The sequence below is a fragment of the Galeopterus variegatus genome, unplaced genomic scaffold (genome assembly GCF_000696425.1).
Source record: "Galeopterus variegatus unplaced genomic scaffold, G_variegatus-3.0.2 Scaffold8095, whole genome shotgun sequence".
NCBI lineage: Eukaryota > Metazoa > Chordata > Mammalia > Dermoptera > Cynocephalidae > Galeopterus > Galeopterus variegatus.
Genome location: NW_007734206.1, coordinates 22,038 through 34,136, shown reverse-complemented (window position 1 = coordinate 34,136; position 12,099 = coordinate 22,038). Strand labels below are relative to the sequence as shown.

The 12,099-nt window shown below is 39.0% G+C and overlaps 1 protein-coding gene across 1 annotated transcript in view; it reads right to left on the bottom strand.

The window, feature by feature from the left end:
• The window catches only part of LOC103608169 (target of Nesh-SH3-like), a 59,023-nt gene that overhangs the window by 27,717 nt on the left and 19,207 nt on the right, over positions 1 to 12,099 (bottom strand). Inside the window, exons 7-11 of the mRNA XM_008592605.1 lie at positions 11,277 to 11,354; positions 9,049 to 9,153; positions 6,121 to 6,249; positions 5,757 to 5,825; positions 2,023 to 2,232 (exon numbers count right to left, since the gene is read on the bottom strand). Of these exons, the coding sequence (XP_008590827.1) occupies positions 2,023 to 2,232; positions 5,757 to 5,825; positions 6,121 to 6,249; positions 9,049 to 9,153; positions 11,277 to 11,354 (591 nt within the window). The remainder of the gene's footprint in view (positions 1 to 2,022; positions 2,233 to 5,756; positions 5,826 to 6,120; positions 6,250 to 9,048; positions 9,154 to 11,276; positions 11,355 to 12,099) is intronic.

Below are 12,099 nucleotides of genomic sequence, written 5' to 3'. Positions count from 1 at the left end.
GGGACTTAACTCTATGTTGGCATGCTACTGGAATATCACACTGCAACAACTTTTTTTTTTTTTTTTTTTTTTTGGGCAGAAAGGGCATGTGGAAGCAACTGAACTTGGATGTATTCACTAGAGGTGAACATGTGCCTGTCACTGAAAGAAAGATTTCTGACAGAAGCCAACTCAGGGGAAATGAAGAATATAATTCACTCTTTTTGTTATCTTTCTTAATCCCTTTGCAAAACCAGTTCCAGTGATATAAGAATCAATCTCTGTATTATCTGAGCTGTGGGTTTGTAAGCAATCCTATTTCAAATCATGTAGTTTTCAAAGGATCACTAAAAATACACAAATGGAAAAAAAATTTAAAAGAGAATTAGTGCAAATGGTCTAATGTTTTAAGTAAGGACTAGGTGAGCAATGATTAAATATGAACTTATTTCTATTTAGGAAATATTGTAACTAAAGAGATGTAGTTCTTGTCAATGAAAATTGTTATAATAAGCCCTTTATCTTGTGAAAGATCTAGCAACCATTAACATTTAGTAACAACATTACAAAAGCAATTGGTTAGATGTGTAAAGTATACTCTATTCATGATTCTTTGAGATTAAAAAATTATATTATCTGGAAGGAAAATCCTTCAGCATTAAAAAGTTTAATTGGGTATTACTAACATATCCAAATGTATATGTATTAGATGTGTTAGATGATTAGACATATTAGATTAACCAATTCCAACTTGATGTCCCACATCTTTAAGGCAAATGGAATTTTATAGATCATTTTATTCTATGAGAACTAAACCTCAGACTATCACAGGAACTCCTCATTAGCGAAGTATATGGATAGAGTTTTGGACATTTTAATACATGGAAATAATCAATACCGAGAGATGGACTGATTTTGAGATATTGGGATGGTAGCACCTATTGGTGTAGTCCCAAGTAAAGAAGCAGAACTAGGCAGGCAAATCCCTCAGATCCATGGGCTTTGGCCAGTTCTTTCTCAAAACAAAGGCTAGTTTGCATGAGAAAGGGAAATTCAGAAAATATTGGTAAAGAAAGCCAGCTAAGCAAAAATAAGCAGCTTACAATGGAAGTTGACCAGGTCGAATGGTTTTATCTGAGGAGAAATAGCTACTGTTTTCTCCTTTATTCATAGCAGAAAACATTTTTAATGAGCCCTGAATCCTCCCTCTCCACCTCACCTGTCCACTGTTCCTCTGTCCCTCTATTCCCTGTCTACCTGCACCAGGTACATGGCAGGACCAGGGCAGCAGGAACCTCATGTACTCATGCTATTTGCTGCATCCTCTAGCTGATTTAGGTTTTTAGTTTTTTTTCTTCCTCCTCTCTTGTTTGACTAACCTATTCACTATGGAGAATCAAATTAGCATATAACAAATTCTAAGAATGACTCAGGATTTCTTATTTTTCACAATCATTTTTAGAGTAATTGGGTGGATGACAGCAGAATCAAAATTTCCTGAGATGAGCAGAAAATTGACCAGGAATAGAATTTTTGTTTTTATTTTTCCTAAGATGTTTGAAATAACTTTTAGCTTGCTTGAAAGTTCCAGATCAATCTAGAAATCAGGTTGGAAAAAAGGAAAACTAGTTTAAATATCACCAGCAGTAGAAACTTCCCATATTTTCTGTAATTTTCTTGGTAATGAAGAGACTAGCTATATCTTCACACTGTGAAAAAGAGTTCTGAGAGGAGATGGAGCAGTGGAGCTTAAAGAGATCTGCTAGATTAACAGGGAGCCCATAACAAGGACAAAGATGATCTTTGAACATCTTTGATCAAGATGATCTTTGAACATCTTTGATCAAGATGATCAAGGAAAAAAAAGATCTTTTCCCACCTTATGACACTTTTGACAATAATGTGCCATAAGGACAGGAGGACTCTGACAGGACTTGCTTCTCTTCAGATAGCTTCACATGTCACAGTTTGATCCAAGGTACCCCACTCTTGATGCAGTGTGTTATTAAAGCTTCTGCTGTAGTATCAGTGTCATGATCTTACCAGTGACAGTGTCATTTAGTGGCTTTTCCCAGTCCAAGATGACAAAGGAGGGGCACCCTTCCACGGTGACCACCGTGAGGTTGGTGGGTGGGTTCTGTGGTGGGCTGGTGGCATTCCCCTCCATGCCCTCCTCTTTGGGGAACCGTCTGACGGAGTCGGTGATGGAGCAGGGCCTGTTGTCAGGCTTTTGGATGTATCTCACGTGAGGGCCTAAGGGAGAGAGGACACTGACGTTTAGCAGTTTTGGAGCTTGTGAAGAAGGTGGAGGTGAGCTCATACATGTAATTATCTGTTCGAAGACATCTGGTCTGACAAGCAGGTGGTTGAAAGCAGTGATGTGGATGTTCAAACTTGGAAAAATACAAAATCCTGTCTCTAGGATACAAGGTATCAAAGCAAACTTCTAGAGATAAAAACTACATGTGTAAAATGCAGGAAACAGTAGAGAGAATTAATAAACTAAGACACTGCAACATAAAAGATTAGTGAACTCGAAGACACACTGACAAAAACTATCCAAAATAAAAATGGAGATAAAAATAGAATTAAAAATAATGAACATCAGTTAACTGTGGGACAACTTCAAGTGGTCTCATATACATGTGATTGGAGTATCTGAGGTGAAGAAGGGAGGTGGGCAGAAAAATATTTAAATGGCTCCACATTACCCAAATATGACAGATAAAATTTCTAAACCCACAGATTCAGAAAGTTCAAAAACACCTAAGCACAACAAACATGAAGAAAACTATGCCAACTATAATCAAGTTTCTCAAAACGGGTGATAAAGAGAAAATCTTAAAAGGAGGAAGGGAAAAAAGACATTGTACGTACAGAACAACCAAGATAAGAATCGTGGCAGGTTTCTCACCAGGAAGAATGAGAGTGAGAAGGCAGTGGAGCAGCCTCCTCAAATACTGAAAGAAAAACTTGTCAACTAGAAGTCCATAACTAATGCAAATATCTTTTATTTTATTATTTATTTTTTGTTTGTTTTGGTGGCTGGCTGCTAAGGGGATCTGAACCGTTGACCCTGGTGTTATAAAACTGTGCTCTAACCAACTGCGCTAACCTGCCAGACCCCCAAAATATCTTTTAAAAAAACAAAAGCAAAATACTTTTTTAAAAAACTTAATGAACCTGTAAGAATTAATTACCAGCAGACCAACATTATAAAATATATTAAAGAAGTCCTTCAGGTAAAAGGAAAATGATACCAGATGGAAACATGGATCCATACAGAGGGGTGAAGAGCAACAGAAATAGTAACTGTGTAGGTAAATGCACACAATATTTTCTCATTATTGAAGCCTCTCTAACAAATAACTTATTGTTTAAACAAAAATGAAGACAATTTAGTGTAATGTATATAACATGGAAAAGTAAAATGTATGGCAGCAATAGCTGAAAGCCAGGAGGAAAGAAAGGAGCTATATCAGTGTAAGGTTCTAATATTGTATGTGAAGTTGTAGATTATCACTGGGAGGTAGACTGTGATAAGTTAAAGATGTGTATTATGAGTCCCAAAGCAACCACTAAAATAACAAAACAAAGAGTTACAGCTAAAAGACAACAAAAAAGATAAGATGGAATTATAAAATATTTAATCTAAAAGAAAGCTGAAAAAGAAGAAAAGAGGAAACAAAGAATAGATAAGACAAACAGAAAAAAAATAGCAAGATAAAGATTTAACCTAACAGTATCAATAATCATATTAAATGTAAGGTTCTACAAATGCAAAATAAAATGCTGAGATTGTTAGATTGAATAAACAGTCAAGACCCAACTATATAATGCCTATAAGAAATACACTTTAAATATAAAGAGACTAATAGGTTAAAAACAAAAGGATGAGAGAAAGATGACACTAATCAAAAGAAAGCTTGAGTGGATTATATATATATATCAAATAGTTAGATTTTGGAGCAAAGAACATTACTAGAAGCAGAAAAGGTCATTCATAATCATAAAGCATCAATTAATCAAGAGTTTATTATAATCCTAATTAGGTCTAAACCTAAATACAGACCTTTAAAATACATGAAGCAAAAGCTGATAGAATTGCAAGTAAAAATAAATTCACAATTATAGTCAGAGATTTCAATACTCTTCTCTCATTAATTGGTATAAGTAGACAGAAAATCAGTAAGGATATAGAAGGACTGCAAAAAACAGCCAAGCAACTTGACCTAATTCACATTTATAGAATAGTTGTTATGAATTGAATTTTGTTCCTCTAAAATTCATATGTTGAAGCGCTAATCTCCAGTGTGACTATATTTGGAGCTAGGGACTTAAAGAGGTAATTAAGGTTAAAGGAAGTCATAAGGGTGGAGACTTAATTCAATCTGACTGGTATCCTTAAAAGAAGAGGAAGAGACATCAGGGTTCCCCATGCACAGAGAAAAGGCTGAGTGAAGATGAAGGTAGCTACCCACAAGCCATGGAGACAGGACTCAGGGGAAACCAAACCTGCCAATCTTAGATTTCCAGCCTTGAGAACTGTGAGAAAATAAATTTCTATTGTTTAAGCCACCAAGTCTGTGGTATTTTGTTATGGCAGCCCTATCAAGTTAATTCAGCACCCCATTTAAGAATAGGAGAATACACATTCTTTTCAAGTATACACAGATCTTGTACCAAGATAGGCCATGTTCTGGGACATAAAAAAAAAGTCTCAACACATTTAAAAGGATTGAAGTAATACAGAGTATCAGACCACATGGAGTCAAATTAGAAATCAGTAAGAGGGACTGGCTGGTTAGCTCATTTGGTCAGAGTGTAAAAATCCCCAAATATTTGGAAATTAAATAACACTTCTAAATAATCAACAGGTCAAAGAAGAAATCAAAAGGAAAATTAAAAAGTATTTTGAAGAATAAAAACAGATACAACATATCAAAAAAATTATAAAATGGATGGATCTCCAAATTACTATACAGAATAAAAGAAGCAAGACAAAAAAAAAATACTTCATACTATGTGTTTTCATTTTCATAAAATTCCATAAAGTGCACAATAATTTATAGTATAGCAGATCTGTGGTTACCGAGGGACTGGGGGATGGGCAGGAGGAGTGAGAGGGAGGGATTACAAAGGATCATGATGAAACCTTTGGAAGTGATGCATATGTTCATTACCTCGATTGTGATGATGTGTCATGGGTGTATAATATGTTAGAATGTATCAAATTTTATACTTCAGAAAAATATACTACAAAAGATGGATATATATAATCAATTATGTTTCATAAAATAGTTAAAAAATATTTAAAAATACTGCAAAAGGAAATAATGGGCTCTATATCATATTTTATCTTTCCTACTGTGATAGATCACATTATTCAAAAATATTCTCTATGTCCATGGGAGGAGTATACTTCCCCAATCATTGATTTGAGCTTGGATATGTGACTTTTTTTGGCCAATGAACATTGGCAGATATAACACAAAAAGAAGCTTGAAATGTGTTTATGTATTTGGATGGCCCTTTGCATTGTTATGGGAATATATTGTCTCTCGAGTCATTGTTGGTTCTTCATCCTGGACACCAGAATGAACACATGTAGCATGAACCTGAGCCCAGCCACAAGAGGCCCAGCTGTACCTGCTGCTACAAGCAGAACCACCTAGGCAAGCACTAAGATTTTGTGGTTGTTACACAGCAATAGCTGACTGATACATACACCAAAAATAGCCTTGTCAAAATGGAGATTTGAAGCCATTAAAACATACCTTTGTATCTGGGCTTCCCAAGAGGATCTGTTTCTCTTGTTGGACTTGAGCTAAAGTCAGTTATATTACCTGAGAATAAAAGATAATAAACAATTTTGGCAAAAAATAAAAAAGCTTCATGATACCATAAATAAGCAGTGAAGACTGAAGATAGTCAATATTCCTCCTATTAAATTGCTTGAAGCTTTGATTTCCTTTATTATACATATTCATCCACAGTAAAAGGCCTTTGTGTCCTGTGCAAGGTGTTCTGGAATGTAATAAATAATGAAGGAAGATCCAGAACTGAGACTTTTCTCCCTGTAATTTGAAATATTTTAGGACCATGAAATAAGCATCCAGTGAGAACTACTAACATACTGACCAAGTTCTTCCCCAGAGGCAGGAGCTGTTGGTTGCTTTCTCTCTGTCTCTGTTCTCTCCGAGCGGGGTGGCGTAGGTCTGAGCGTTGCCCTCAGGGGTGGGGAAGTTACTTGGCCTGATGAAATGATTCCTGTAATGCAGAGCCGAAGTAGCCAGCCTTTATAGGAGCACTGCCAAATTTCCCATTTGTTTATTCAATACATGTTTATAAAGCACTTACCATGTGTCTTGGCACTATAGGCCAGGTTTGGAGAGAAAATAAGATCTGGTCCTTGATGAAGATAAATGAGTGGGCCAAGTACATAGAAGCATTACAGGTATTGTGAAAGAACTAGATAAGGTCACAGAGGGGCAAGAAGTGGGAGTGTTTATGTTTATGGGGAAAGATGGAGGGTGTTGGGTGGGGAGGGTAGAAATGTCTTCACAGAGGACATGCTGGTAAAGAGGAGAAATGATCAGGAGGCTGGCATAAGAGCTGTATTCTAGTCGGAGGCTGCAGCAAGAACCACGTCAGGGAAGCCTGAAACAGCCTGGTGTTTAATTTGAAGGGATGAGTCAGAGAGGGCCTGGGCGCAGGGAGAGCTGAGAGTGGAAGAGCGGGGAAGGGCAGATCATAAAAGAACTCGCATACCATGGATTTGGATGTTATTTTTAGGCAATAAGGATACGCTGAAATATTTCCATAGGGAAGTGACAAGATAAGATGAGAAGACGAACGGCCAGGGCGCAGGCTGGTTGGGGAGAGAGACGTCAAGGGCGTAAAGCAGCTGTGGAGGTGGGGAAAGAGGAGGCAAACTGCGGCAGAAGCAGTGGGACTGGGTCAAGGGGGTAGACATCAGAGATGTCAAGGAGATGGGATGGCCTAGATGGGAAGGCCTGACTCAGAGATTCACTGGCAGGCATGGGAGATGGCTGGAGAAGAAGGAAAAGGATTCCTAGGGTCATCCATGTTTCTGGCCTGGTGGCAGAGCAGTGCTACTTTGAGCTGCTATATTCAACAGTGACTCCTCTACTCTAAAAATATTGATAAGTCTTTAAAACTGGGTCCATCCCAAGTTCCAGGCAACTCTACTCTAAACTCCCAAACTTGCCTGGACTTGCTGGATTAGATTTTATATTCCTCCTGGGACAAGGAATCATTCTCCGGCAGGCAGTCAAGGGATACAAGCCTGACCTAAGGGGTGAAGGGATACAAGCCTGACCTAAGGACCACGGCCCAGCACAGAATCACGGATGAGGCAGTCATACAGGCTGCTGCTCCGGCCCCTAGGGACTTGTGCTCCTGGTCCTGGTGGGAGAAGGCAGCAAAAACCGAGAGAGGTTGCCTGCATGAGCTTTTCAGAGTTGGCAGAGCCAACAGGAAATGCTGGGATAGCATTTTCACCCTGGCAAGGAGAGGGGAATCAGAGGCCTCAGTAGACCTGGAGAGAGGGGACAAGTGACAGATGCCACATGGCAGCCTAAGACTGTGCTCAGCTCACAGATGAGGACTCCCAGACATTAGGTGGACTTCCTGAAGTGGATGGTGGAGGGTTTGGAGCAAGGATCAGGCACGCTGAGGCATCACTTTCAGTCTGTGACTCATCCAGTTTGACCTGAAAGCTGCTGGTGCTCAAGTCACAGTGGCCCCAGGTTTTAATTAATGAGGAAAATATTGTGTCTTCACTCAGGTCATGTCCCTGGGCCTCGACTCAGAAAGGCACCAGGAGCACAGATGAGAAAGGCTGATTCCTCCTGCAGCTGATGGGAAAAATGATCTGGAGTTCATTGTGCACATGAGACATCATAAAAGCATCTCCATGACAGTGTCCTCCTTTCATCCTGTGTAAAGGGTGACACGCACGGCCTTTCACATAAACCTTATCAGTTTCACCTTTCACAGCTGTCTTTTTTATTTTCTTATTCTGATGCCACCTACAAAATACCTAGGAAACAGAGATTCAGGGAGAGAGAGGAAAGATGGGGAACATGCTGTGATTTGCTGGCAGGTCCTGGGGGAAAAGCCCTTAATAGAAATGAGGTAGAGCTTTGCTCTGAACTGGGTCAATTTTTACTCATCCACTAATTTACTTAGTTATTGCTCATCAAATATCCTTGATGTGCTGTGCACTGGATTTTGGTTCTGGGAATTCAGAGAAAATAGACCAGGGACTCTGTCATCACATAGCTCCCAGTCCAGCAGGGGAAGACAAGCATGTAAAGAAGCAGGAATAACACAGTTTGCTCTTTGTCTAACAGAGGTAAGTATCAAGGATGTGTAGAACAGAGGAGCAAAGCTAAGACTGGAGAGGTAGAGAAGGTTCTAGAAAAGGATAAAGTAAGAGTATCCCAGGTGACTGGGAGGGGTCTTTATATGGGGACAAGCAACCTGCACAAATGCATGGAGGTGTGAGACAGCTAGATTTCTGAAATATCTTCCTGCCTGGCTGCACAGGCCAGGCGTGCCCAGACACCTTCAATATTTTAGTCCCAAATCTTCCCTTGAGCACCATAATATTGGGGCTGGTATGAAGGCTGCTGGACAGGGGAGCTTTCAATGAGATGTGTAGGATTTCACTGTAGGAGGAAGAATGATATGCTGATGACAGAATGATACCCCTAGGGGCTTGGCAGCGTACAGCATCGCTTCCAAAATCATGCACTTGTTGAAGGGCCTGTGTCAGCATCTGTCTAGGCTCTGAGCACACAGACACCTCTGAAGCAAACTGGCCTAGATGCAGAGGGATGGTTCCTTTCACTCCACCCATCCAAGAGTCTGGCTGAATCCTCAGAGCTGTCATTCACAGCGTCTGGTCTTTGGGGTCAACACAGCATGTGTCACACATACCAGTGGCTTGCCATTGCCCAACCTCACACCCCAAGAAGGGCTTGTGATTGACAAGGAAAACTGAAATCACGCATGGAGTAGGAAGGTATATGGCAGACGTACCTGCACTTCCTGGCTTTCCAGTGACATTATTTGGTGGCAAAGGTTTTCTTCGCGGGGGCATAGGTCTAGGTGGCAAGGTTGGGCGGCGAGTGCCTGGGACTGTGGCTACAAGATTACATTACAGATAAAGCCATCATAAGAATTTACTGTACAAAATCACAGTTTTTTTTAAATATAATGTTTGATAAGTTGAAGTTGGATGGCACAATAGATTCTATAGAAAAGTGCAATCAATAATTTACTGAACTTTCAAAAGGCAGAACAGAACTGAGGCCACCAGAGTTGGGAAATGGGAAGGGGGAGAGGGGTTAGGAAGAAATTGGAAAAGGGCCACAAAAACTTGTTACATTGTGTATATTACATTGACTATACTAATTATCCTGATTTGAGCATCACATATTGCAGTTATTGATATTCGACTCTGTACCCAACAGATATGTATAATCAATTATGTTTCAATAAATAATAAAAAAATGAATATGAGTAATATATTCTGATATTTCTCTAAATTAATATTGGTCATAGACCAGGGGCCAATAAAGCACATTTATATATGAAAAACACATCCTCTATTTATATCTGCCTTTTGAAAGGCTGTGTAGATGTACAGAATTTAACATCTTTTTTTAGTCTTTGACATCTTTTTTATCTCACTTCACAACATATTTTGCAGAACCTTCCCCATCTGTATATAAACATCTGTCTCATCTTTTTTTAAACAGCTCTAGTATTCCATGATATGGATGCACCATCAGTAAGTAAACCATTCCCCTGTGTAAGACTTTAAGATTATTAGCAATCTTTTTCCCCAACATTTTTAATAAAAGTTTTCAAATGTATACAAAAGTTGAAAGCATTTTACATCAAACACTCCCAGGTGTCCTTGTGCAGTGCGCAACCACCACAACTGTTCATGGTGGCCCTGTTCTCCACAGGCACAGGAGAATTTTTTCTGCCATCAGGGTTACTTTGACGAGATCAGCTGAGAAGTTCTAAAGATGTTTGCTTAATTATAATTATGCAATAGAGCTGGAGATGGGGTAGAATAACCAGAAAAGAAGAAATTATATGCTTTAACAATTTTAAGCTAAAATGGTATAAGAAATTGTAGTCTTAAAATGAAAGGCAATTGGGGATAATGAAGTTCAGAAATTCTGCTACTAAGTCTGTATAGGAAATAAAAGATGTTAAATTCTTCATTTGTGGGTGGTTGTGCACTGCGCAAGGACACCTGGCCATGGTGGTGTAAGTGGGAGCTAAAGTTTAGCACCCATTCTGCTCACCCATCCATGAGTTCTGGTGCAAGGTTGCCAGCCCAGAGGAAGTGCAAATTTTTCTAAGTGATCTATTTAAAGGGTAAGGGAAAAAGGCACCTTTTAATAATTTGCACAAAGGTTTCTACTGACAAGGCTAAAGGTGCTTGGAGCAGTCCACCTTAAGTCCAATTTTGCTTCTAAGTCTTGTGTTATAGCTTAAAAATCTCTCTCTTTCTTTGTATAATATATGATGGTTTTTAGATCTTCAAGTAAAACAGTCAATCCAGGGAAATTCCCCATGGCTTTAAGTACTTCTGGGTATTGGGAAGAGAGAGAGTCTGTGTGTGTGTGTGTGTGTGTGTGTGTGTGTGTGTACAGGGGACTGGTGGTGATAGAGACATGAATACACCACAGTAGGTTTCACAACATCCTTTTAAAAAGCAAAGAGTCCTTATTCAATGCAAAGGTATTCTGAATTTCCAGCTTCATTATTTTGGCCTATTACATAGAAAAAACTCTTAAATCAGCACCGCACTCTCCCGAGTGAGCCACAGGCCGGTCCTTACATAGAAAAAACTCTTAAGTCAGGAATATAAATCATTTCAGGCAGAAGGATATTATAATAAATCACACATAAGCAAAACTTAAACATCATAAAAACTAAAACCCACAGTGATTCTGCAGCATTTGTTCATTGTGGCCCCTCAGAATATTATAGAAAGTAATTATTAAGTTAGTATCCCATTAGAGGTTCTTACTAATATTTAATTTGTACACAGGGAACTTTTCATTCCCTCAAAGATAATACTTTGGAATGTTTCTCTAGCAATACCTGGGTACTGTTAGCATGGTTCTGACACTTTTGGGGCTGTGCAGATGTTGCTGTTTTTGCTGCAATAAATCATCCTGTAAGACTGTGCGAGGTTCAGAGCTGAGCTGCCCTAAGAGTCAGCATCCTATCCTATTCCTTACCTGGTTTTTTCGTGGAGTGGGTAGAGTCCACTGACACATTTCTACCAGCACCTGACGGCTTGGGTGTCTGCTTGACCCCTATGAGCAGAGATAATGAAAGAGAATAAATATATAGCAAAAATGTGCTAAACATTCTTCTTTATGGAAACTTGGTAATAATGTGCATTCTTTGCAGAGCAGGGACATTGGTGTTTTTATACCCAGATGTTTTAATTGGCTTCCACTATCTGGACTGGATACACAAAAAATTCAAAACCCTATATCTACTGGTTGTCATATTTTCTCTGTAGAGTTAGCATTTGATTGTGGATTGTGGTTTTGTCACAATTTTCTATGCTACTCATCCTGTATTGCCTTCCTGGGTGGTATTGCCTGACCAGGCAGAATTTCATCTATGGTTGTTTTACCAATATTCATGGGTACACTTTATGGTTATTTTTTTTTAAACCCTCCAAATCTTCCATGCCCATTAAAAAACCTTAGAATTCCAATGTGTTTGAGTTGATACTTAACAAATTGACTTTAAAAATATTCCTCGTGAGGCTTTGGCTATCTTTACCTCTGGGATTTGTGATTTAGTCCTGGGCAGGCCTAGAACTCTGAATTATTGTTTGGAAGAAGCTGATCTGATAATTACTTTGCTGAGATATGTTGTCTCCTAAGTCCGTGAAAAAATCATAGAGGTTATTACTTGGCCATTCGCCTAAATACCGAGGCATGGATTTTGGGTAGCTATACTAGGGTGGAGGAAACCAATTAGATTTTATCCTTTTTTTTTCCTTTTTGTCTTTTTTCGTGACTGGCAACGGATCGCAACCCTCAG